Genomic DNA, 27,293 nt, shown 5'->3' on the forward strand with positions numbered 1-27,293 from the left:
TTAAGGCTCTCAGCCCCAAATACATCATTCGGTTATCATAATCGAAGAATCGCGCTTCAATCATTTGAATTTCAAATTATCGCTACTTGTGGTGGTTTCAATAGGATACCTTCTTGCGGAGAAAGGCAAGTTTCTCAGGAAGCTATTGGTGCCTGGTCATAAATCTATACCCGAAGGCAAGGCAAGGCAAGGAATTTATTATTCCATGAGAATGTGTGTGTTTGTGGGACGTTAAAGCGGTTATCTAGTTCAATAAATTTTAAATGAAATAACCCAAGCAAGTCAATGCTTATGGAGGGAATCAGCTTCTATAAGAGGTGCACAGACTTACAAACAGTATAAAAAAGTATCTTGCGATGTGTCTATACCATCCAGGAGCTCTAGAATAAAACTCAGAGAACGCATGCTCCTACTCGTCGCTGTCGTCGAGAAAAAGGAAACGAAAAGGTAAAAGGAATATATCTAGAATTCTGAAGTTTTGGGCGTGGAAGTTTATATAGGTTCCGTTTGCTCTTTTAAGTACATAACTACCTTTCAGCAGTTAGAAAAAATACATCCCCCAGTTTGTGTGGAAAGTATATAAGGAGAGTCCATCTATCTCCTTTAGCCTCGTTTACCTGTGGAGCAAGTTCGTTTTGGCAGCTGCTGGCAGCTGGTGTGTCTTTACAAACTTATACCCAGTTGGGCAACCTTGAAGTTGGGATTATGATGGAAATATTAAAGTTGGACAAAATCAATATCACTCTGCTGTGCTCGAGATAGACTTTGTCGTCGTGGTTGGATATATTAACACCCGCCACAGTTCTCTCTTGGTTTGCAGACAGGATAACATGTCACTGAATATATACGAGATGGAGGTCTCTTTGGTGGAGCTTATAATGAACAGCTGCCAACCATCAGACGTTGTTATGATGGTGTATCTACCAACTTTATACAAAAAAAAATGAGCCGTATGACACGCATTTGGCAAGTACGTGAGTTGCATATGTTTTCACACGCACTCTGAAAATATAAGCTGTTTAAACCATCCAGCGAATACCAATTCAGCGGCTATAAAGTCTTTGTTGTGTTTTTAGTTAATGACTGGTTGAAGTAGACGGAATAACGTATTGCTACTGCTGCTGGTCATAGATCACTTTATACGAGTTAACTGGTTAATTGGGTAAAACATGAAATTTAGGACAAAAAATTATGATTGACATTGTTATTAAAACACATTGGGTAGTGACAGTTAAGTTTAAAATCTTTAAAAAAAATTTAGACTAACGGTCTTACCTTTCCCGGAAAAACCTCCGACTTAAATTTATATATAATTTTGGCCGCCTATCTTGCTTGACTTGTATTTTTTTTTATTTAAGAACTATTTTATTTACTATTATTTTGGAATACTTTAATAAACTTTATTTCTAGCTTATTTATTTTCACATTTAAGACAATTTTCTTTTTAATTTTTTGTTATTTAAATTGAGTGTTAAATGTGTTTATGAAAGCTACTAAATAAAAATATATTCAAAAAGTAATATAGCATCCCGTTTTTATCGGAACAAATATAAGAACTATTTTAGTCCATAACGTTAGTTAACATACTAGTTTCCGCTAACTTTCACCATTTTGTTAATGATTTGTGTTTAACATAACTTAGTAGATACAAACTAAAACACTTTTTATGTTGAGATAAATAACTTAATGGCTCCCAGATCTAGACCCCCAATGACAAATTTCGAATGAACAACTACATAATTTGACCATTAATTAACTGTCAAGTAAACTTGTTTCATTATAAATCAGCAATACGTTGTTGTTTTATTGCTACTCAGAGGGTCCATATGGCGTATGAGTAACTTTTTTTTATTAACAAATTAAAATTGTCTGAGGAATTTAACAAAAATATTTTCAAACAAAACAAAAATAAGCTAGAAGAGAAAAAAAGATGATTAAAGTTTGAGTTTGAATACAATATGCACTATAAAATTTTCATTGAAATAAATTTTACTTGCAAAAAATCTTAAAACTTAAGTTTTTGAGTTTTATCAACATTATTTAGATATTTATTTTTTTATTCTTCTAATGATCATCCACGGTCTGAGAAACTAAGTATCTTAGTAGTAAGTTATTTTTAAGAATCATTTGGACCAAAAAAAAACCTGACCTCGGTTCAGCACATCTGAGAAACAAATGGTGGATGGATTTTATTTTACTAATAAGTTTACAAATGATAAGGTCCAGAAATATTGTATGACTAAAATTCTGTATTTTTATATACTAGAAATGCAAAATCTTGTTATCTTGTAAATACTGTGAGTAAAATACATACATGTATTAAATACTATACAAAATTGGGTATCTTGAAATATTGGGATGAAAAATATAGTATTTTTGCAAAATGTTGAAAAACTTAAAAAAATGCTTAAATACTAGTGGAAATTTTGAAACATCATTTATAATTAAATGGAATTGGTACGTAAATAGGATAAAAAAAAAACAAAGAGGAAAAGAAGATAATATTAGATTTATTTTCTTATCTCTTCAAAGACTTAGAAAATTGGGACTAAAGACGAAAATTTTAAAATCAAAGTAGAACATCGTTAGTTTAAAGTGGTTTGCCGTTATAAAACATTTTTAAATCAAAGTTGTTTCAACTTTGAAAAGAATCATCAATTTATTAAAAAAAAAGAGACAAAATTGGCAGCCGCTAGGGATCGAACCTTCAACTCTTAGGTCACTAGGCGAATGCTTTACCACTGTGCTATCTCACTGTTGGAAATTAGGGTGATAAAATGCAACAAAAGCTGAAGTCCGACAAAAATAAAAAAAATTCTTAAGTTGTTTCAATTTTAATTTAAAGATATTTTCTGTTAGTTTTTTCAACATTAAATCAACGTTGAACATATTACATTTTACGTTGCGGTTTTTCCCTCAGTGTTTGAAAGTTCTGAGTTTTCAATTGCTGTAAAAAGCAAAAATAATTAGTTTTTACATTGTCAAAACTAGTTTTCACAGCATTTTGATAGAATTTTGAAAACAGAATTTTAGAATACAGAAATGCAGTGTTTTGAAAAACTAAAATTTTAAAATAAACAATTTTACATTACAGTATTTTAAAGAAACTGTATTATGAACCATATAATAATTCAACTCGTACGAAAACTATTTATTTTTTCTTAAATGTCCCTAAAAACTGATACAAATTTCATAAGTTTTTCTTTCAAAAGCTATCAAAAGGAAATTCATTTTTAACTTGCCTGACTTACCCTATATAAGTATTAGTTTCGTATCAAAAAAAAATTCGAGGTTTTAGTCAAAAACAACATTCCGATGATGGAGAAGTCCGAAGAAATTGGTCTAGTAGTTCCGTCCGTCGCACACTGAGGCCTACTATATGGGAGAGATGCCCAAAAGTCAATTTCATAAATTATAACTCTTACGTTTGTTTTGTTTTATTTCATAAGTTTATGTCCTATCAATTAAGCACAACAGGTGAAAAAGTGAAGCATCAAAGTGCAAGGTTTGATACCATTGATTTCATCCAGTTTTAGTGGTTAATCATGAATAAAAATAATTAGAAATTATCAGCTATGGACCAAGGTAAGAAGTGTTCACTGAAGTGTTTTTTAGGAATTATACTTTTTAAAATATCATAGATTTGAGATTAAAGAAGGAGGTCTTTTTTCGCGAAATTGTCGATTTTACTTTTGAGTTTAGTTTTATATTAAGAACCTTGTGCATTTCCATGAAAATCGTCACAATAACAGAATAGATTGCTGTGAATACATTTTCCCGGAATCCGCAAATTACTTTGTGTTTTACATTATCCTAAATAAAAAGCAAACCATTAAAATATTAATAAAAATATGTGAAGCAAAGTCGAAATTTGTTATTTTTGTTTTGTAGGTAACTCTAAAAGTGAAAAATCAAAATGTTACAAATTGAAAACATCAGCAAATATAATTCACTTCCTCAGTGCATCTGACAATTCAATGATACCTACTTTGAAAATTTAATGAGCCAAAAATGGGAATTTAGTTTACAAAAGTGTTTAAAACCTAGTTACAGCTATGGACAAAGAAATAGCACACTTTTGATTTTTCTTACAAAAATTGGTTTTATTTGGGTCCTTTTAACTTATATATTATAATTTTTATATCAGGGTATGCATTAGCTTATAGGGATTCATAAAATTAATAATTATAAATTATTTTATTTCAACTCAATTTTTAAAAATTATGATTTGTAGAAAATATCCTTTTTTCTTGTGGACAAAGAAATAGCACACATTCCGAAAATCATAAAAATAATCATTTCTAAGCAAAAATTCTTACAATTTCCAATAAATTCAATACTACTAAGTTGGTAACTTGTTAGTAGACCACAGTTTTTCAAAGTTCCTTCGCACCTCTTTGGTAAACTTTCAACTAACGTCTGGTATCCACTTTGTGGAGTACGGTACCACGCTTCTTTGATTCTGGCCCAAAGATCGTTTGAATTTTTGAATTTTCTTTTCCCACGCTTAACCTTGACATCAATTTATAAATTTTCTATGGGGTTATGATTGTGAATTTGAGATGGCTAGGTGCAAACATCGATTTTTTCGTCCGAAAACCTATCTTATACTATTTCTGATGCATGTTTGGGTCATTGTCATGTATGAATATCTAATTAACTGGCGAGAAATATGGTTCCTCGGTATTCTAATGTAATATTAAGACAAAAGAATTTATCAATTCTGCCATCCACCTAACCAATGGGTCCTTACCATGCCAGGAAAATGCGCCTCAGACCATCATATCCTCTTAGTTTCATCGTCTTGAGATAATACTTTGGCTTGTCCTTTTAACATTTTAGGCGATGGACAAATGTTTTGTCATCGGTTCCAATGCGGTTAACCTTTATTTCATCACTCCAAAAGACTCTCATTCAAAACTGCATGTTTTTTTGCAGATGTTTTTTAGGTTATGTTAGGTGATCTTTCATGTGCCCTTTTATATCATTGGATTTTTCTAATTTTTTCTGCCTATTTTTTTTCAAAAATACTTGTTAATTAAATAGTAGCAATAAAATGAATGCATTTTCGTCTACAACTTTTGAACGCGGAATAAAAATTTACGGTTATCTAAACAAATGTGTACTATTTCTGTGTCCATTAGCGAAAGAGACAGAAAAACCATTATATTGCTAGTGCAAATAAATATAGAAAATAACGGTATTTTTAAGATATTTTTGTCTCCATCACATTATTTCGACAATATACCAAAAGAAAAAAAATTATAAAAGCATTCCTAATATCTAAAATTCGATTCGCATGATTTTTCTCAATAGTGTGCTATTTCTCTGTCTATGGCTGTAAATTTAAAAGTGCTTGGTGAAACCAAAAAATCCCATTTAAAGGTTTAAAAGCCTGTTAAATATTTAAAAGCCCTTCGTGAAATCGGCCATTAGATGATTTTATGGAATTCTAAAAGTTGACTCTATAGGCTCAAGCCTAAATTTAGTTGATTTTACTATTAAAATTTAAAACTTATTAAAAATCCTCTGTTCAAATTAACTCTACATGTCCATACTTTTTTTTTTAAATATCCCAAAGTTCAAACTTGTTGCAGAATTGACAGCAATCACTTTTGTTCTTTCTATTAAAACTATCTCGAGTTCAACAGGGGTTATACCAGGTCAAGGAGAATAAAATCGTTTAGGGTTTTTCTTCTTTATTCCCTTCACCCGATAAATTGTCTTCAATTCAAACAACCCACTCATATGTATCTCCGTAAGATTAACTATACCTATCTACCTAACTTTAGGAAGCATATGTGTAGCTTTGTCCTGGTAGTATTCGCACCCACCAGCCAAAATATTCTAAAAGAGGGTTACTTAAAGGTAACATATGTGGTCTCATATAAAACGATAGAAAATAGAACCACAAGAAATCGTGACAAAAACATTAATAGAGGTGGAGAGTCTCGAAGTCTATCCATTTTAGGGTGACAACAAAGATAAGAACTTTCTTTCTTTTCTTTTTTTTTTGTAAAGAAATGTCTGGACATTGGGCAGTTTGTTTTTCACTCAGAGGGTTGAAGAGAGTAAAACATTCTCTAAAACAAAAAAAAAGAAGGATTAGCCAATAACCTCACTGACGAATTAATGATGAGCAACAGGAGTCACAGCATCCACAGCAAAATATTACTCCAAGTTTTAATGTTACGGCATTCAGCGAATTATATTGACAAACTTGCTGACTTCTATTAGATGGTGTTGCATATCAACATTGTCCTGTGGCAAAATCTGTCAGTTATTGTGTCAAATAACACTTTTTGTTTGACGAAGTTATTAAAGATGTATTACCATCATAAATGTCAGCAGAGTGAGGTTATAAGTTGTTGTTTTTCTTTGTTTTTTTTTTTTTCAAGGGTAGGGGGTTGATATTCTGAATTCTGAATGATGTTAGAACTGAACACATATTGTTTGTAATTTGAGGGTTGTTTTAACGAATGCCACTGACGACACACAATAAGATGACGAAAATGACAAAAATACGTGGTGTTTATTAAAGGAGTTTTGCCTTCGCGTTGTCAACTTAAGATGATGAGAGACTATGATGGAATTCATCATTTTGTTTTTGGTTTGTTTTTTTTTTTTTTGGAAACAAAACTTTTTCGGATTAAGTTAGTGGTTACTAACAGATGTTACACACCTTGTTATAGTGGTTTGGTTTGAGATTGAGAGTTATAATAAAGTCAAGTAAAAATATGTCGTCTTTCAAGATAAGAATGGAGTAATACTGAAAATATGTGACAGGAATAATGGTAATGGAGAAAGTTTGTTTGATGCATAAGGAACAAAATTCGATATTATAAGAATCTTTTTCTGCAGACTATGGAAACATTTCAAGTCAAAAAGCTTCAAAAATGCAAATAATTGCTGTGATTTTTTAGAACATTAAACATTCTTAAGACGGCTTCAAAGTTTACACTTGTTCCGGAAAAAATTAAGATAGAGCAAATTTTCAATAAAACTGGAATAGGTACCCATTTTTACTTGCTCTATAGGGCAAGTATTGGTTTCGTGTCGAAAAAAAATTTGAGGTTTTAATCAAAACCAACATTACGATGATGGAGAATTTCAAAAAAGTGGGTCTCGCAATTCCGTCCGTGCGTCTGTGCGGTTGTGCGTCCATCTGTACACATTTCCACAACCTAAACGGGTGGCCGGATTTTCTTCAAATTTGGTACAGCTGATTTTTATAGAATTCTGAAAGTTGGTTTTTTTTGTTTTTTTATATCTCGCTTAGAAAGTGTACCTCCCATACAAATTTTTCAATTCAAACCAAATAACTCGAAAACGGCTCTAACGATTTTGATTAAACTTTGCAAACGTAATATTCAAAGCAATTGCAATAAGACTGCATTTTTATTTTTTTCAAAAAAAGTCAAATAAAAAAACATTTTTATTTTCATTTAACAAAATTTTTCCCTAAATGTCGGCTCTTCTTCAACATCAACAAAATTTCTTTAACTTTATATAGAGGCAGCTCTTAAAATCTACAAGTAAACTAACATAAAAGTGTTTAAACTGCAAGAGCAAGTACGTGCGACCCCAGTCGTGCATTTTATTTACTTCCTTCCTCTATAGGGCAAGTATTGGTTTCGCGTCGAAAAAAAAAATTGAGGTTTTAATCAAAACCAACATTACGATGATGGAGAATTCCGAAAAAGTGGGTCTCGCAATTCCGTCCGTGCGTCTGTACGTCTGTGCGTCTGTGCGGTTGTGCGTCCATCTGTACACATTTCCACAGCCTAAACGGGTGGACGGATTTTCTTCAAATTTGTGTACAGATGATTTTTATGGAATTCTGAAAGTTGTTTTTTTTTTGTTTTTTTATATCTCGTTTAGAACGTATACCACCCATACAAAAAAATACGATATTGCGAATTTCTCGAAAACGGCTCTAACGATTTTGATTGAACTTTGTATACGTAATATTTAAAGCAGTGGCAATAAAACTGCATTTTTATTTTTTCTCAAAAAAGTCAAATAAAAAAAAATTTTTTTTTTCATTTAACAAAATTTTGCCCTAAATGTCGGCTCTTCCCCAAATATCAATTTTGTTTTATTTTAGTGCCAGCGACCCCAGTCGTGCATTTTATTTTTTATTTGTATGACTCAAAAATCAAAAAAATTGCACAATCAAAACCTCATGCCGATAGAAAACCTTCAAATTAAATTTCCAACGCTTTGAACTTAAATACACATACATTACAGTTTCAAATAGACCTTTAGAAGAACTAGTTACCTACTTGACTAAGCGCTCAAAAGGCAATACACTTATATGTATGTATCTAGAATCTGGGTTGGGTATATCAAAACCCAACATGCTAAAAAAATAAACATCTGCTTTGTTCTTATCTTTGAAATATTCGAATCATGTATTCACTATTTTTTGATAATGCTATGTTATAGAAAGATTTTCAAAAAAAAAAAATTAATAATAAAAAAATTTAATTTGCCTCCTGTGAGGATTGAACTCACGACCCCTGGTTTACAAGACCAGTGCTCTGCCACTGAGCTAAAGAGGCCGATGTTAAATGCTTGCCAAAACTAAGTTTCGTTCTTTTGATAGATTGCGCATTCTTAACTTACTTTGTTCTTTTATCCCAAGTATGTATGATTTATGACGAAGAATAAGCAGTAGGTACTTTACTTATAATGATAACACTGGCCAACAATTTTCAACTTTTTAAAATTTTCCAGAAAGATTTATAGGTATCTAATTTTATAGACTCGGGTTCAGTTACCTGAAAAATCATATTGGTTTCTTTCTAGCAGCTCTAGTTTTTGGAATATGTATTAATTTTTCATATTTGAGGAATATTCATACTAATTTTTCAGTTTTCGTTATTTTGAGCGTTTATTCGAATTTTCCAGAAAAATTTATAGTAAACCTAATGTATTAAGGGTCAGTAAACCTAAAAATCCCATTCATTTATTTCTAGGAGCTCTATTTTTTGAAATATTTAAGTTTTCCACATTTTGGGGGTAATTTCGTACTAATTTCAAAGTTATGCTTATTTTAAATGTTTGTTAAGGTTTTCAAGAAAATTTTTTGTCGAACCCATTGCATTTGGGCAATAGCAACACTGGTTGCTTTCTAGGAGCTCTAGTTTTTTTTAGATATTTTCATTTTTCACATTTTGGGGTGATTTCATACTATTTTTTTTAGATTTTATTATTACAAGCGTTTTTAAAGTTTTGCTGGAAAAATTTTTTTTTGGTTCAGTAAGTAAAATAAAAATACAAAAAAAAAATTTAACAAAAAAAAATTTTTTATGAATTTCTATGTCTTTTCATTTTTGAATAAATCAAGACACACACTACACTACATAATGTTGATCTCAAGTTATGTTAAGCATTCTAAGAGTATTGAATCAAAGACCATATAACAAGTAACTTGTTATATGGTCTTTGATTGAATTCTAGCCGATGACATGTGGTGAGATTTTAAGAATTGAATTCAAATTTAGGATTTTGAAGTAAAAGTGTAATAGAGACAGATTAATGGGAGCTACAAAATTAATGTTTGTTCAAAAAAAACAATATTTGTAATTTAAAAAACTACAATGTCAACAAATTAAATGTTTTACTGTTACTAAGGTACAGGATTTCGTCTCATTTTAGCGGAATCTTGAATGTTAACCAAAAAACTATAATCGCGCTACATAATCGGTGTTTACACGTCTCATCTTTAGTTCTAGGTGACTACAAATTTCTGCCAAACGAAAAATTTCGAACTTTGCATTTTTTGAATTTTGGAAGTTTACTTTTGAACTTAACTTTTTTAAACAAAACCTTGACTATTTTTAAAAAGTTTTTGAGCTAAAAAATTGGATTTTGCACCAAACATTTTGTTTTGAAAAGCTACAATCACTGACCAAAAAAACATTTCAATATATTTGTTTTTTTTTTTTTTTAATTTCTCCATTTTACCCGAGGTTTTTAGTTGGTTTTAGCTCTTGATGACTCATATGACTGTGTAAAATTTCCAATAACACTGGTCAACAAAGTTTTTGCCACAAGAGCCAATAACTTTTCTATAGGTTTTTGATGTGCTTAACTCGAATCTGAAGTCAGAAACCTTAGTTTTTGAAATATTAATGTTAGAAAATGCAAAACATCATCATTTTTCCTGTTTTCGAGGTTATGTTTTTATATCAGTTCAAATCTTTCCGATATTTCTTTTACTGCCAGAGATATATAAGGCTTTTGTTTTGCTGAATTTGAATCCGCAATCAAAAAAATTCTATTGGCCTTCGTTCTTGAAATATTGCCATTATAAAACGCAAAAAAAAATTCTGTGAACAGTGACTAAAACTTTAGATTATGTTTACTTTCTTTTTGGCTTATTAACTTTTTTTTTTTTTTTTTTTTTTTTTTGACGGGAGGAAATCTTCAAAAGACACTTGGCAGTATTCGACACCAAGTAGTGTGGGACTCTTAACCACTAAAACCACCTCTTTATCAGGACCAATCTTGAGAGATCGACATCAGATTTTTCTTTCTTAACTTTGTAAAATCGCTTTGGGGGAAGTTTAAACTTTTAATACTTTCCCATGTCTTTTTAGACCATAAGCTCATGAGGCTTGGTTCTTCTTAATCTTCGAACATGGTTTCTTGTATTCAAGACGGACACCATTTCAGAATTGGTATGACTTTGCAGTCTCTGATTATGCGATACAGCGTATTTTTTAACAACTTCTGTAACCGTTTCTATTTGTAGGTCACGATGTAGATCGCTATTTCTTATGTACCAAGGTGCAATAACTATTCCACGAAGGACTTTGTTTTGGAATTTTTGGATGATTTCGGTATTTGTTTTCTTTGTACAGCCCCATAATTGGATACCATAGGTCCAAACAGGCTTTAGTACTTGATTATACAGCATTATTTTGTTTTGGGTTGATAAATCAGAGTTGTTACCAAGTAACCAGTACATTTTTCTATATTTCAAGTTTAGTTCTTCTCTTTTCTTTTTGATGTGCTCTTTCCACTTTAGCTTTGCATCCAAAGTCATTCTAAGGTATTTGGCCGTATTGGCGTAAGGTACAGCTTGATTATTAATGAATATTGGAATATTGTTTATCTTTTTATTTGTAAAGTTTATATGTGAAGATTTTGTTTTATTGAGTTTGATACGCCATTTTTCGGTCCAATCTCTGACTGTGTCGACGGCATATTGCAGCTTTACTGCTCCCCTAGAGACACATTTGTCGGGTACCAAAATTGCGGTATCATCTGCAAAAGTAGCCATTATGGTGTGATTCCCAACTGGGATATCCCTTGTGTATAGTAAATACAGGGTAGGACCTAGGACACTTCCTTGTGGTACACCGGCTTCTATTTTCTTCAATTCCGAATATTCTTGATCGTACCTTACTCTAAACAATCGGTCTGAGATGTACGATTTTAATATTTCATAGTACTGTCTGGGAAGATCCCTTTGCTTATTAACTGAAACTTAAGATATTTCGAGCAATAAAAGAGATATAAGGAACATTTAAAAAGTTTTTGAAAGACGAATCTAACGGTTTATAAAAAATGGTTTTAAAAAATCGTTTTTGAGCTATCAAAAATTTAGCCTGTTCTTTAGCTGTGTGAATTGGGATGAATTTTTGAAGTGGGTAAATATTTTTCTAGTTGCAAAACAATAGAATTTATATTGTTTAAAACAATAATAAATACATATTTAAAATTTACAAGCTTCCAACAAGTGTTGTCCTGTGAGTTTTATTTTTGTGTTACCATTCACTATTAGCCTCGGATAAATATTTAACCCAATTCCGATTCGTTTTCCTGGATGGTTACCTTACCTATAAGTTTTTTGCATAGGTATTTAGAAACAGTTTGGGTAAATATAACTTTTAAAAACTAAATTTTCAAAATTATTTTAAGAGATTACAGATTGAATACCTAGCTATAGTAGGTATTAATAGTTGCTAAAACAGTTTTTTTAAGTCCAAACATAAAAAGAAACTGGTTAACAAAATCAAACTTTTCTTTTTTGCCGAAACAAAAATATACTTTTCGGAAGGTTTTTGGTGTGCTGAACTCGAATCCGAAGTCGAAAAACATTAATCAGCTCTAGTTTTTAAAAATATTACCGTTAGAAAATGCAGTACTTCGGACCTTATTCTTTTATGTAAGGAAAATTGTTTGAGCATATTTAGTAACGGTTTTTAAAAGAACTATTTTCCACCTTTTTAAATCTGTTTAAATCTTTCCGATATCTTTTTTTCTGCCCGAGATATGCTCCAGTTGTTTGGTATTTTTATAAATTTTATAACGTCATTATCTTCTTTATGATGTATGCAGCCAAACCCACTTACTTCATTTTAAGATATCTCGGGCAATACAAAAGATATTGAAAAGATTTAAACAGGTATCGAAAGATCAAAAACAGTTCTTATAAGGTCCGAAGAACTCAAAAAAAACTTTTTTCTGCATTTTCTAACGGTAATATTTCAAAAACGGGAGCTGATTAGTTGTTTCTGACTTCGGATTCGAGTTCAGCACACCGAAAACCTTTAGAAAAGTATATTTTTGTTTCGGCAACAAAACCCTTGTAAACCAGTGTAATAAGACACACTGGACCATTTGCAGTCATTTATCAACCAGCTTATTATAAGGTCGATGATACCTACCTACCCCAGATGTTATTAACCAACAAAGTTCCACATCTTTGTTCCATCATCAGCTCAATAAGGAACAGAAAAAAAAATCAAAAGACTAACAACGGCGAGAAGATTATAAACGCATGCAAATTAATTCACAACCGCGCGAAAGAGGGTAGCAAATTTTTTCATGTTATCCACACTTATCTCACCCCACTCAATACTTTCCGCATAAGGATAACGATATCGAGCAAAAAACTTGATTCGCTATAAAAAAAAAAAACCAAGATATAAATCCTAAAAGAAGAACAAAACTGGAAAAACGATGAAATTATGATACCAGATGATTTTCATTTTTTTTTTTTATCCACCCCCAAACAGTTTTCTATTTTTCCATCACTCTGCACACTAAGTTCGTCCTTTGTCTTAATACTTATTTCGTTGAATCCTTGAGAGTTTCTTCTCTTGCATGCCGTCGCGTCGTTATCGTCATCGTCATCGTGGTCGTTGTCTGTTCATTGCGGGGGACGATGATGTAGATGCCAAAGCATCAAAGTCAACCGTAATGAAATTAGCTTCTGTCGATTTTTTGTTTCTTCTGTGTGCTTGGCAATTAAGTGGCGCACCTTTGAGTACACCTTGAGCGGAAGATCCTCTTTTTTTTTAACATTCAAGACTCCCACCCACTAGCTTGCTCTTCGCTGAATTTTCATATAGAACACGGTCTGTTGGGGATGCAATCGTTGCGGCAAGCAGGCGGAAAATCTTCATATAAATGCACCGATAGACAAACAGGACTTTTAAAAGGATGTCACCAATGATGAAATTCTTGACATGGAAAATAATATTTTTTCATTAGTTATCATCTCTGAACTTAAATGAAGAGGGGATCCTTGTGAAATTAATTTCATTAATTTTTTTCTTCTTCTTGTTCTCCTTTTTTTTTTCGAGATGTAAATCGTCGTCAAACTCAACTCAACCGCAAGGACGAATAAATTGTTCGTATTTGCTTTTTTTTTTTAAGTCTCATTCTCTGTCTGTATCTCTGATTGGCAATGTCGATTCATTGTCGTTGGCCAGGAGCAGGACAGAATTCCAGGATTTTTGATGTAGTAGAGATGGAAATTGGATTCTCGTTCGTTAATTAAATATTTACACTGTGTTCTGGCTGATGCGGTGTCCTGTCCCTCTCTTTGTTTCTGGTGTTTCACTTAGAGATGAGCTATAGTCTATAGATAGGGATGTATTGTTGTAGGTTTGAGAGAAGTGTCAATTTGTGTTTGGATTTTGTGGCCATTCTACCAGCAATCAAAGTTTTATCCTGGGCTGGTGTTTTATGGACATTCAAAAAAATTTTGAATTTTTTGCTGTTTTTTTTTTTTTTTATTGCATCGTTATTCTCTTGTTGGACAAGAACCGCCCTTAAACAATGCAGGTGTAACGAACTCGAAATAATCCGTTTAGGATGTTGTGATTGTCAATTTTTGTTGTGGTTCTGGGTTTTTTGTATTTTTCCATTTCTGAGAAAACAAACAAGACGCGGTGACGCGGTTGGTAGAGGTAGTGTCGAACAATTTGTAATTTAAAACAGGATTAAAATGTTTATTCTATCGCGAAAACAAAACAAAAAGTTTTGGTAATATAGCCGGGTTTATATGGAGAATTAGCATAAAGATGAACTGGGTATAAATACGACACCAATACCTACCAATTTATTTTGCTTATTTGCTATTTTGTAAAAAAGCTATTTCATGCGAGAACTAACATTATAAACACCAATGCAACTATGCACAGTCAAAATTGCATTTAGCAGACGAAATTTGTCATATAACGTGTCTTTTCCTGCGTTGTGGACCTATAATAGTCAAATAAGAAAGTAGCTCCACCTTCCATCAGCCCATTTACAGCAAAATAAATAACACATGTATCCTAAAATTTCTAAAATGAAAGTTTTTCGCACTTTTTTTAACTTCAAAGAGCTGTTTATTAATGAGGAAGTAAGAACACATAGATATATTTGATTTATTAAAAAAGAAATTAAGTACATTGAATTCTTTAACAAAAAATAACACCAAAATCATTAATACAATTCAAGTTTTTCTAGGACAAAATAAATAGCACATACTTCCTAATTACAAAAACAAATTGACAACAATTTTAACACAATTAAAAGAAAATAACTAGTATTTGGTTGGGTAACCCTTATTGTTAATCACAGCATAAAACCGGCTGTTAATAAACGAAACAAGACTCCGAGAAATCCTTCAACAGGTACTGAGTACCAAGCTCGTCGAAATTCCTGCCAAAGTTTGTCTAAGTTTGAGGTATCAGATCTATTAATCGCTTTTTGCACTTCACTCTACGAGTTCTAAATAGGATTCAGATCTGGAGACTGGCCTTGCAATAACATAACACCGATTTTTGGGCGGATTGCCATTGTTTCACAGACTAAGACTTATGTTTTGGATCGTTATCCTTTTGAAATGTCCACTTTAAAGGCATTTCCTCCTCAGTCAACAGTAGAATAGTGTCCCTTAGGATTTCCTTGTACTTAAGGTGAGCCATAATATCCTCTATCCGTATAAGTGGGCCCCACCATCGTTAACAGTCTTTATATGTTATACTGCAGGTCACATTTCAATTGCCCCACGTGAGGAATTTCCGTATGGGGCAGTTGAAAATGCCTCTTATGCCACATATGGGACATGACAAAAATAAATTAAAAAAGTCACTACTGTGAACAATAGCGAAGTTTCAAAGCGGTTTCATAATAAACCATTTTCTTTTCCCAAGGTAATTAAACTCCAAAAACCAATTTAACTAGGTTAAAAAAGGTTAAGAGAGTTAAACTAGAAATGATTATTTGATCAGGAATAGGACATTTTTAACGAGCAGTTAGAAATTTTAAATAAAAAAAGTTACGCATACACCACAGTGAACCTCTATGATATAAGCTCTACAAAATAATTGAAAAAAGGTTAGTGTCCTCAAGTTCATGCGATGAGAGTGTGCGTGATCAATTGTTAAAAAAAATTTAAGACCATGAGAAACAACAACATTTATGTACCATAAACAAACTTTATTTTATTTTTTTATTTAATTAATTTTAAATATAAAAAGGTAACAAGCACTTATATCGATCAAAAACAAGTTCTTTAACATTGGTGGTAGAAGAAAACCTCATTTTTTAAAAGTTATATTCGAAAAATTATTGAAACATTAGTTTTTTCTTACCAAATTTGAAAATAAATAATTTTAAGTGTGAGGATAAAGTCAACCCCAGTTAACCCACCAACTTTAATGAGTTAATTAAAACTGCATTGAAAAAAATTGTGTTAAGCATTCTTTTGACAGCTTAGCAATCAGAAACGCAAAACTTGACTAACGTTTAAGTTCCTACCGTTTTGGAAGCATGTCCAATATCAATATTCAAATTTGCAACTGAGTTGAATAAATTAAACTGATCGATTACACTTTCGGGCGGAAAACATTCCACGTGAAACTGAAAATAGGGCTGATTGCGTTAAAGAAATATAAGTTTTAAACTCATTTAAAAATATACATAATTCCAAAGTAGGAAGAAAATTTGTACATAACTGTTTTAAACGCTCTAAAATCTTTCACGGTGCTTAATTGGTATCTATCTCTAGTCATTTTGACAGACGGCCCTATTCTGCTATTCGATTCACGTGAATCGAAAGATTTCCTTCCTTTACAACATGAAATTGGCTTTGAAAAACTTCTAATTTTCGATAGCAAAGTATTGTTTCTGCTTGTTTTACAAATTCTAAAGAAAAAAAATTGTCTAAATTTAATTTTTATTCTTTTCTTGACTTTCACGTGAATCGAATAGCAGAATAGGGCCGAGACACTAACGATGTTTGCGGACAATCTTTTATATAACTAAAATAGTCAATATCTCACAATTTATTATATCGTCCCACTCAAGCCATAATCATAAATGTGCATATTTAATTTTTTTTGTTAAATGATTCCCAATCTCTATTGTTCAATAACTAAAAATTTGCCAAAAGTTTAGTCAGAATAAATATATTGATGTTTCCAATCGGTAAATGTTAAATTTGGTCATAATTTACGGCAGCGATCAACTATAAAAACCGACCTTACCAAGCTTTTAATTTTTACATTCATGCTTTTGTTCTGAAGGGGACGATACATAATTGGATTTCCAGCAATCCACAGACGGTTGATTTTTGATTTTCAAATTTTATTAGCTGCTCTATTGCACTTCAACTTTGCATCAGTTTATATGGAAATCGATAGTTTTATTTTTGGATTTTTTCTTTTCCATTCAATACAATATTTTGAAACTTTTTTTAACGATACGTAAAATTAAATGTTGTCGAAAAATTAAATTTTCCAAAAATAAACGATATGTGAATATACATAATTTTTAACTTGTTCGTATAATTATTAAAATTTATTAAAAAAATAACGCTATAGGTACTTAATATAAAACATATTTAATATAAACTTAATATGAGACTCAAATACTAAAAAGGTAAAATTAGTAAAAAAACATACAATAGAACGTTATTCTTAAAACTAATAAATTCATTCAAATTATCAAACTGATTGATGAATAATGAATAACTGAAAATACTGGGTAATTAAAAAACTAATGATGTTAAACATAATTTTAATGAATGATGAGCTGATCATTTAGAAAACAATCTAAAATTCCAGCATGAATAAAATTTCTAAAAAAATAAATTTTAACTTATTTCTAATTGTAATGCAACGAGCAACTCTGGGTTTTTATAAAACAATGGAAGTTAGAAAAAAAAAAAACAAATATTCTTAAAAACTACTTAATCTTTTAATGCATTTGTAATAACTTTGAGTATATCAATTTGTAAATCTGTAAATGCTACAGCTGACATATTAGCTTTGCGTATTTTCATTGCTACTGCTTTAAAAAAAGCACCAACTTCATCATCAATTTCCATATCAATCGAAGAAGATTGTGCCTCAGTAACTTCGGTGATTTGTTCTATTACAAGGTGATTAGTTTTTTCACCTTGATTGCATTCAAGTTTTTCCTGCTGACAATCTGTACTCTGTTTGGGAGAATATAAACGTTCTGAATACATTCTTGAAGTATCATCATCACCAGCTAATATATTGTAATGAGTCATATCGTTAGTAGTTCCTCCTTCAATTTCATTTGGGAAATTTATCATATCTTCTTCTTCAAAACTTTGAATTGGAATCTCACTTAAGGAAGTGTTGGGATTTTGTTCGCTGGAGATGTAAAAGGAAATGAATTAAATAATTTTAAAATGATCGAAGTTATACTTACATCCTATCCCTGACAAATGGTTCAAGGAAGCACATTGCATCGTAGTGCTTCCAACGGGGAAGATTCTTACAAAAAACCACATTTTTTAGTCGTTTGTGTTCTCGAATGAATTGATCTCGGAGGGCTTTCCATTTCAAACGACATTGTCGCACTAAAAAATGAGAGCTTAAATAAAAGAGTTGACGAAATACTCCTTAGACTCTTACCAGTTCTTTTAAGTTTTCTAGCAATCTCTTCCCAAGCTGCTACTTTTGTTTTGGTGTTCCTGTAGTTAAAATGTGAAAAATCATACAAAAAAGGTGTCTTATAGACCAATGTTATGAGTTCTTTTTCAAAATAACTTTCGATATTAAGGAATGTATGAATTGGGTCATCATCGTCATCATCTTGTAGTTCTTGTTGTAGTTCTCCTGAGGATTGCTGGGATAATTGCATTATGATTTGTGATGTTATGTCGCCGTTTTCATTGAGGAAATCCGAATTATCTCCACAAAGACTCCAATCTTCTGTTTTTATTCTGGAATTTATATCGTGTTCGGTTTTTATGGAGGATTCTTCTTGAGTATTTGAGGAAGATTCCTCTTGATATCCAATCGAACTTTGAGAATTTACTTGTTTTTTATTTGTTTTCGTTCGATAGCTAAAGACAAAAGACCAATTTTATTTTTTTTTTTATACCTAAGTACCTATTTCAGATTTAGTGAGCTAAGAGCAAGCTACGATCTACAATTAGAAAAAACAGGTACAAAATAAAGATAATACTACAATAGAACACATCGAAAAACAATCACGATAGTGGCGAACTGGTCCGAAAACTTGTCAACAAACCGACCAAACCGAGATTAGATCATTAACGATAATGATAATGTTATTAGATCATTATTTACACGCTTTTGATATAAAGTTTGGAGCTGATGAAGTTAAATAATTGGTTCATTATGGTGTCAGGTTATAAAGATCAGTACAATGAAGATCCTTCAGAGCGAAACGTATAAAATGGCGTTGAATTGATTCAATACGACTTTTATGAATTTCGTAAAATTGAATCAATACGCATATTCAGTATTCAAGATGAGGTCAAACGTAACAATAACTATATACAGAAAGTGTAACAGAGGGTTCGTTAAATTCAATTGCCTTTAACGTTTTATAAATCCGAGCATTGAGTTCTCTTTGTTTTTTCATGTGATGTGTTCAGTGAATCTTAAATTTGAGCTAAAATGAACACCCAAGTCCCTGAAACGACTGCTACCTGCTGTATTGTGAAAAGCAATAATCAACAACACTCGGGACTCGTTTCCTAAAAAAGTAATTGTCTGGCATTGAACTGGGTTAAGTGATAGACCGTTTTTTCACACCAAGCACTAAAAATATTAATATTGTTCTGTAAAAGAAATGATCAAGATAAGCATTAATTCTTCTGAAAATCTTCATGTCGTCAGCAAATACGTAAGAATTTCATTCTAACGCATGGATGCTGTGCTTTTGCTCACATATAATATTTTTACCAAAAAACAGAGACTTTTTAACAAACAACTTGTTCAAAGATTTTTGGATTGCAAGATAGTTTTGAAATAGGTCTATAGTTTGTTAAAAATTAGAGTAAGAAATGAAGTTTTCCATAGACAAGGAAATTTTCCTAATTTGACGTACAGAATATATGTTTTCAAAAGAATTGGGGAATACCATCTGGACCAGATGAATAATAACACGGTGTAACACTCAAAATATACGCGGGCGGAGACCTATCAGGTTTTGTAGAGCTAGTCGCACTGAATACGAAACGGTATTTGAAAATCCCCTAACACCCCCAAAATCTGAAGTTACGGGCAAAAAACGGTTTTTTTGACCTTCACCCATTGAAAAAATTCTAGCTTCGACAATTTTTTACCCATTTTCGATTTTTGTACAGTTTCTGATAGAAGATAAATATACCTTTTTAACAATGTATAAAACATGTAACTCGGTTAAACCACTTAGAATTAATAAGCTGTCAAAGTTCAAAAATTCCATTTTTTTCATCATTTGGCCAACTTCGGCATGAATTTAAAGTATATGTTTTCAAAACAACATGCTATTTAAAAAATATATTCATAAACTATATCTATTTCCCAATCAATCGAGGTATTTTTTATGAAAATCACTACAAAAATAGCTTAGAAAAAAAAAATTTTCGATTACAACCCAGATACAGAAATTCGAACTTTTAGGTATAGAACAAAAATGTTGTTTCGGCACGTAGTAGGATAACCTGGGCGCCAGGATTTGATAACGGTTTTTTGTAGAGGAGCTCAATACAAACATTTTTTTCTTTGGAAGGGGGGTCTATCTCCCCCCGTTTAGGTGGGAGGGGCAGTTTTCTAAAAAAAAATTATCAAAATAAAAAAAAAAATATTAAAAAACAACGGCAACACTTACAGTAATAAATGATACCATTTCCGAAAGGAAAAATTGTACATTTGATTCTAATTTTTAAATCAATATAACATAACCAATAGTTTTTGAAATAATCGATTTCAAAGTTAAAAATAGGCGAACAAAAATTTTTAAAAACTCATTTAATACTATTTTTGTCCAGGCTGTGAATTTTAATAAAAAAAAATTTCACACACAAAACTGCCTCAATTGATTCCTTATCGAACAGTGAAAATTATATGTTTCTATGTCTTCTAGTTTTCGAGAAAATTGAAAAATAAAAACAAATAAAAACAAAAAATATTTTGAAAAAAGAATAATCTGATAAAATAATTTTTCAATTTTCTCAAAAACTAGAAGACATAGAAACATAAAGTTTTCACTGTTCGATAAGGAATCAATTGAGGCAGTTTTCTGTGTAAGTAATTTGTTTACTTAAATTCACAGTCTGGACAAAAATAGTATAAAATGAGTTTTAAAAATTTTTTTTTCGCCAATTTTTATTTTTGAAATCGATTATTTCAAAAACTATTGGTTATGTTATATTGATTTAAAAATTAGAATCAAATGTACAATTTTTCCTTTCGGAAATGGTATCATTTATTACTGTAAGTGTTGCCGTTGTTTTTTAATATTTTTTTTTTATTTTGATAATTTTTTTTTAGAAAACTGCCCCTCCCACCTAAACGGGGGGAGATAGACCCCCCTTCCAAAGAAAAAAATGTTTGTATTGAGCTCCTCTACAAAAACCCGTTATCAAATCCTGGCGCCCAGGTTATCCTACTACGTGCCGAAACAACATTTTTGTTCTATACCTAAAAGTTCGAATTTCTGTATCTGGGTTGAAATCGAAAAATTTTTTTTTCTAAGCCAATTTTGGAGTGATTTTCATAAAAAATACCTCGATTGATTGGGAAATAGATATAGTTTATGAATTAATTTTTTAAATAGCATGTTGTTTTGAAAACATATACATTAAATTGATGCCGAAGTTGGGCAAATGACGAAAAAAATGGAATTTTTGAACTTTGACAGCTTTTAAATTCTAAGTGGTTTAACCGAGTTACATGTTTTATACATTGTTGAAAGGGTATATTTATCTTCTATCAGAAACTGTAAAAAAATCGAAAATGGGTAAAAAATTGTCGAAGCTAGAATTTTTTCAATGGGTGAAGGTCCATAAAACCGTTTTTTGCCCGTAACTCCAGATTTTGGGGGTGTTAGGGGATTTTCAAATACCGTTTCGTAATCAGTGCGACTAGCTCTACAAAATCTGATAGGTCTCCGCCCGCGTATATTTTGAAACCTCATTTTTGTAACACCGTGTAATCTTTTATCGATGAAAGAAGATCTAAAACTGTGACATACTTCAGCTAAGAGCTGAAGTGAACCAAGTCATAAGAAGAGAATCCGGAAATATAACGAGTTAAAGTAAATACGTTACCATTGAATCTAATGGTAAAAATTTATCTTGAACAAATGAACATTTTTTAGAGTTAAACGTTGCGCAAGTTCTTATACTAGGTTTCAATTTTTAATATTTTTTTTTTTACTTTGTCCGTTACAGCTGTGAGACCTCCGTATAATATAATAATCTTCATCAACATGGAAAAGTGAATCCACAAAAGAATTGCGGAAATTTTTAGCGAAAAGGCATTGCAAATATCAGATGGTTTTTGCAACAACAAGTTTTCATGGATAAAATTTGCAGAATAGGCATTGGAGTTTTTCTTCGTGTTAACAAATTTTTCAAAACGATGTATATAGCAGGGAAAGAATTTTTATGACCTATAAAATTCATATAAGGAAAATAAAAATCAAATAAAAAGCAAAAAAGGCATTTTAAAATTTTCAGGAAACAGCCTCTTGTGAATATCTTGATAAGCTGAAAGACCTCTCTACTTGAGCAGAAACGAGTAGACCTTAGAGGATATAATATCACGGTGCGACACTGAAAATACACCCGAGAAATAACATAGTGTAGGCTGTTCGTATGGTCGAATAATGCATAAAAATATTTTTGTTATATTTTTGGAACCCTCCATTGTTTTTTTTTTTTTATTTACAAAAAACCATTTTTACAGACCTTACGATGTAATCTATCAATATTTCAGTCATTTTTCTAACAACTCTCAATATGTTATATGTTTTTGGAAAGAAGATTTCCAAAACTTTTGAATGATGTATAGAAGTCTATTGTTTAAACAAATTAAGTGCAGGTTTTTATCCCACAAATCTTGAAAAAGTGATTTTTTTCACAATTTTTTCAACTTTACCCAATTTTTTTTGCAAAATAAAACAAACAAAAAAATAAAGTAGGGTTATATTCTGAAAGATATACATTTAGGCACAAATTGGCGTATTTTTTTTATTGAATTTGACCAAAACTGCGGAATCTATGCTATTTTTTCGTAAATAGAAAATGTGGTTTTTCATGATGTGAATTGCAAGGTGCACAATAGGGTGTTCGTTATTTTAAAATAATAAGAATTTCTAAGCTCCTACGATCTTATATGGTTAAAAATAAACTAAAAAAATATTCCCCAAGTTTCAAGTCTCTAACTTAATTCTAACCTGTACCGCCAAGCGGTTGAAGTTTGTTATGGGAATAACATGGGATTTCTTGGACCTTGTTCCATCAATTTTAAATTCCAGCCAAACCATTCGTTCAAAAAATTTAAAACTTTAAGACTCAAATTTAATAAGTGTAGCTATCATATGAAAATTTTTCAGATTTTTAATTGTTATAATTTTAGAGATTTAGCTTGGTATAAAAATTCTTTTTTTCAGACTTTTTCAAAAATCGCTTTTTACCCGTTTAATGTCAAAAAATTAAAAAACATACATTTTTATTCACAAATAAGCATAGCATGTTTATTTAAAATGCAAATTCAATTCATATTTATATAAAAAATTTGTTGTGTATTCATTCTTCAAGTCACATCGATATTCAAAAAACGTGTTCCCGATTTAAAAAAAGTACTGTAGTAAATAAATAAAAAACTAGTTAATTATATAACTTTGAATTAAATATAAATTTTAAATATACATACTACGCTTATTTGTGAATAAAAATGTATGTTTTTTTAATTTTTTGACATTAAACGGGTAAAAAGCGATTTTTGAAAAGTCTGAAAAAATGACTTTTTTTACCAAGCTAAATCTCTAAAGTTATAACAATTAAAAATCTGAAAAATTTTCACATGATAGCTACACTTATTAAATTTGAGTCTGTAAAGTTTTAAATTTTTTGAACGAATGGTTTGGCTGGAATTTCAAATTGATGGAACAAGGTCCAAGAAACCCCATGTTATTTACATAAGAAACTTCAACCGCTTGGCGGCACGGGTTAGAATTAAGTTAGAGACTTGAAACTTGGGGAATATTTTTTTTAGTTTATTTCCAACCATATAAGATCCTAGGAGCATAGAAATTGTTATTATTTTAAAATAACGAATACCCTATTGTGCACCTTGCAATTCACATCATGAAAAACCACATTTTCTATTTACGAAAAAATAGCATAGATTCCGCAGTTTTGGTCAAATTCAATAAAAAAAATACGCCAATTTGTGCCTAAATGTATATTCTTTCAGAATATAAACTTACTTTATTTTTTTGTTTGTTTTATTTTGCAAAAAAAATTGGGTAAAGTTGAAAAAATTGTGAAAAAAATCACTTTTTCAAGATTTGTGGGATAAAAACCTACACTTAATTTGTTTAAACAATAGACTTCTATACATCATTCAAAAGGTCTGGAAATCCTCTTTCCAAAAACATATAACATATTGAGAGTTGTTAGAAAAATGACTGAAATATTGATAGATTACATCGTAAAGTCTGTAAAAATGGTTTTTTGTAAATAAAAAAAAATGGAGGGTTCCAAAAATATAACAAAAATATTTTTATGCATTATTCGACCATACGAACAGCCTACACTATGTTATTTCTCGGGTGTATTTTTTTTTTTTATTTTGTAGCACAGTGTATATGGAGTGCTTGTTCCTATACCTAATACATTGTAACGCCATATGCATGAATAGGGGTCGCTGCCGACGCTGATTATCTTTCATCTCTTTCTTTCTTTCTTCGTTTTTCAATGAGAAGTCCGGTTCCGCAGCTATGAATAAACACGCTTGTTGATGACAGCCATCAAATGAAAATAAAAAGGAGGCATGCACTCATCGAAAAACTAAGAGAAACTAGAGCCCTCTATAAAAGCTTCACGGAACTAACAGCACAAGCACTCGATATGTTAGGTCCGTTCCACACTCAGTTTGCAACTGCCGAATTTAGTAATATTTGGTTATTTTTGGACAGAGTCTGTTCCCAACTTCAAAAATTGTGTAGAAGAGAGCGCACACGAGAGAGTAAAAAATTTCCCCACCCTGACAAATTTAGCCCAAAGAATTTCTTCCGGCAGAAATATGAGTTCTGTCAAATGAAAAGTTAACGTATGTCAAACAAATAAATAAAGAAGGAAACAAATCAAATTGAATTGATTTTTAAATTGAATCGCGTTTACGTGTTTTTTTGCATTAAAAAAAGTGTTAATGTTTATCGAATTAAGCATAAAATATGAAATTGTGTTGTATAACGGTGTTCAACTTGTTCCAGACTTTTTGGCAATCTTTCGTAGTTTTATTTCCTACTGAGAGAATTCTCTCCCAACTCTCTTTAATTTGACAGACTGCCTAATTTAGTGCACAAAAAGTCTGGAACAGACATATTATATCCTCTAAGGAGTAACCCAATTTAAAACTGTCAAATTTATTAACTTCAATGTTATCGGGAAGACTGGAGCTGATGTCGCCATTAATTACACAAGTTGAAAACAGTAGTGAATTTTCAATAATTCATTTGAAGGGTCCAGGGGGAAAACGGCACATGTACAATTTTTGTCAAATATAAACTAATGACTAGGTCTTGTAGTATTTACTGAGCACTATTTAGTGACATCTTTTTTAAAAAACAAATTTAAGCCTTGCTAAAAAAAATAAATAAATGATGTGTCTTTATTTAATTTAGAATTTAATTTAGAAAAGAAATGTACCTAATCAATCTTCCTACTTTCATTTTATAATTGTGTTCAGTACAAGCAAATTTGTTTTCTTAAGATTATGTTACGGTCATATTTTTAAGCGAAATAATCTCAAGAGATGAACAAAATTCATGCTATTATGGTTTATAGAAATTTAGATTCAAGATTATTTTCGATTTAAAAAAGCAATATACTTAAAAAAAAAGGCATAAAAACAAATAAAATTGCTTAAAATAGATAAAATAGATAAATAGAAAAGGAAAAATTAAACGCATATATTTGGAATCAGGGGCACATGAATCGTGTTTGAATAAAGTCTATACTTTCTTACGATAACGCAAAAAAGGCAAAGTTAGGAAAATCCGTAATTAGTAATTAGTATATAAAGTTTTAGAAAGAACTTTAAAATCTTCGAAAATTAAAATGTAACAGTTGTAATCAGTAAGAGAAAGAGATTTTAAATAAGTTTTCCATGCTCTATTTCTTTTATACTTAAGTGTTCGCAGTTCTTTAGTGTACAATGCATTACAGAAATTACTTAGTTTAGAAATTTTAAGAGGGATAGTATTTTTAGTGCAATTAATATACCCTTATTCTATTTCACAGTTCATACTTACTTCCTAGCCAGAGCATAAGGTCTCAAGAACTCCAAGTGTTTAAAATACTTCCATTTAATTTTGGCATTCGAATTGGCTCGAGTTCGTTTCAATTCTCTGCAATATTGGTCCCTAATTGCCTTCCATTTATTCTTACAGTATATATCTGAAAAGAGTACATTCATTCAAATAAGATCCACATCATCAAATCCATCTCTCTTTACCTGGCCATCCAACTTGCTTGGACATTGCCAACCATAGTTCATCTTTTTTGGGAATATTTCGATAGTCATCATGTTTCGAATTGAATATTGCTGGTTCTTGGGAGACAAGTGTGATTAAAACAATTTGTTTTGATTCTAATTCACGATTGAAATTGCTAGGATTTTGATCTTGACTATCTGAACAAGACTCATTGGATTGTGGGAATATTTTATTATCTGGTGGTTCTTCTTCATATTGTTCGATGGGTGTTTCCATTGGGATTGTGTCCATGATTTAAATGGAAGTATTTGTTTGTGATGATTTATGAAGACTTTGTTGTGATTATTTTAATTGATTAAATAAATATTTTGGAGGAAATAAACATACAAATTAGTGACTCCTTTTTGAAAGTATCTTTTATGGAATGTCATAAGGAAGAAGAAAATATAAAAAACAAAAATGCGAAGACAGTGGGAAGAGAAGAGGAATGATGAAAAGTAAAAGCATTTAGGAAGTGTTCAGAAAATGATTTTAAATGATGGGTGTATAAGTTTTGTTACTCTAACACGTAGATGGCGTTGTGCAACTTGTCGTTACATTTTGAAAAGTAAAAAACCAGAACTTAGAAATGAAAAAAACATGTCAGCAAATTAATAATGTTCAAATTTTGTATATGATTAAATAGATGTACAAATCTTAGGACAAAAAACAAATAAATAAAAATATGAAAATGCGTTTAAATAATTTTAACAAAAAGTCAAAACGGGAGCATTTTCAAATTCATTTTGTGAAAGTTTTCCAACCCAGAAATGATAAACAATGATGCAGAATGCCTAGTTTTTGGTTCTAAAAATGTTTGTAGTCTTTTTTATTAAAATCACATGACGCTAAGAAAAAAAGGAAAACATTTTTTTTTTTACTTTTGTAAATTTCCCACTTTTTACAAAAAGTGGCCTTTGTATTTGTAGTTATACCTTTAAGGTTTAAGTTGTTCCAATAGTTTACTTTTTTAATTTAAAAAACACAGATTTTTAAATTTATGTAAGAGAAGTGAGAACAAG

At 30.9% G+C, this 27,293-nt stretch overlaps 1 protein-coding gene and 1 non-coding gene across 2 annotated transcripts; both read right to left on the reverse strand.

Moving 5' to 3' along the window:
• Positions 1-8,492: 8,492 nt before the first annotated feature.
• Positions 8,493-8,564, reverse strand: Trnat-ugu (transfer RNA threonine (anticodon UGU)). Its single transcript has one exon. It is a non-coding gene; the product is annotated as a tRNA-Thr (tRNA).
• Positions 8,565-17,264: 8,700 nt separating this feature from the next.
• On the reverse strand, positions 17,265-26,669 carry LOC129918962 (uncharacterized). The gene is made up of 5 exons (XM_055999731.1): positions 26,253-26,669; positions 26,050-26,194; positions 18,183-18,616; positions 17,977-18,127; positions 17,265-17,918 (listed from the first exon to the last, which is right to left on the reverse strand). Exons 1-5 carry the CDS (start codon positions 26,521-26,523, stop codon positions 17,486-17,488), a joined length of 1,434 nt encoding a protein of 477 aa, XP_055855706.1. The 5' UTR covers positions 26,524-26,669; the 3' UTR covers positions 17,265-17,485.
• Positions 26,670-27,293: the final 624 nt, after the last annotated feature.

This window comes from Episyrphus balteatus, chromosome 4 (assembly GCF_945859705.1).
Source record: "Episyrphus balteatus chromosome 4, idEpiBalt1.1, whole genome shotgun sequence".
Taxonomy (NCBI): domain Eukaryota; kingdom Metazoa; phylum Arthropoda; class Insecta; order Diptera; family Syrphidae; genus Episyrphus; species Episyrphus balteatus.

Excerpts from the sequence above, each read along its gene's own strand:
- LOC129918962 (XM_055999731.1), bottom strand. The coding sequence starts at position 26,523 with ATGGACACAATCCCAATGGAAACACCCATCGAACAATATGAAGAAGAA. Across the intron at positions 18,128-18,182 it reads TAGAAAACTTAAAAGAACTG|TGCGACAATGTCGTTTGAAA; the intron begins GTAAGAGTCTAA and ends CTCATTTTTTAG. Across the intron at positions 17,919-17,976 it reads CCATTTGTCAGGGATAGGAT|CGAACAAAATCCCAACACTT; the intron begins GTAAGTATAACT and ends TTACATCTCCAG.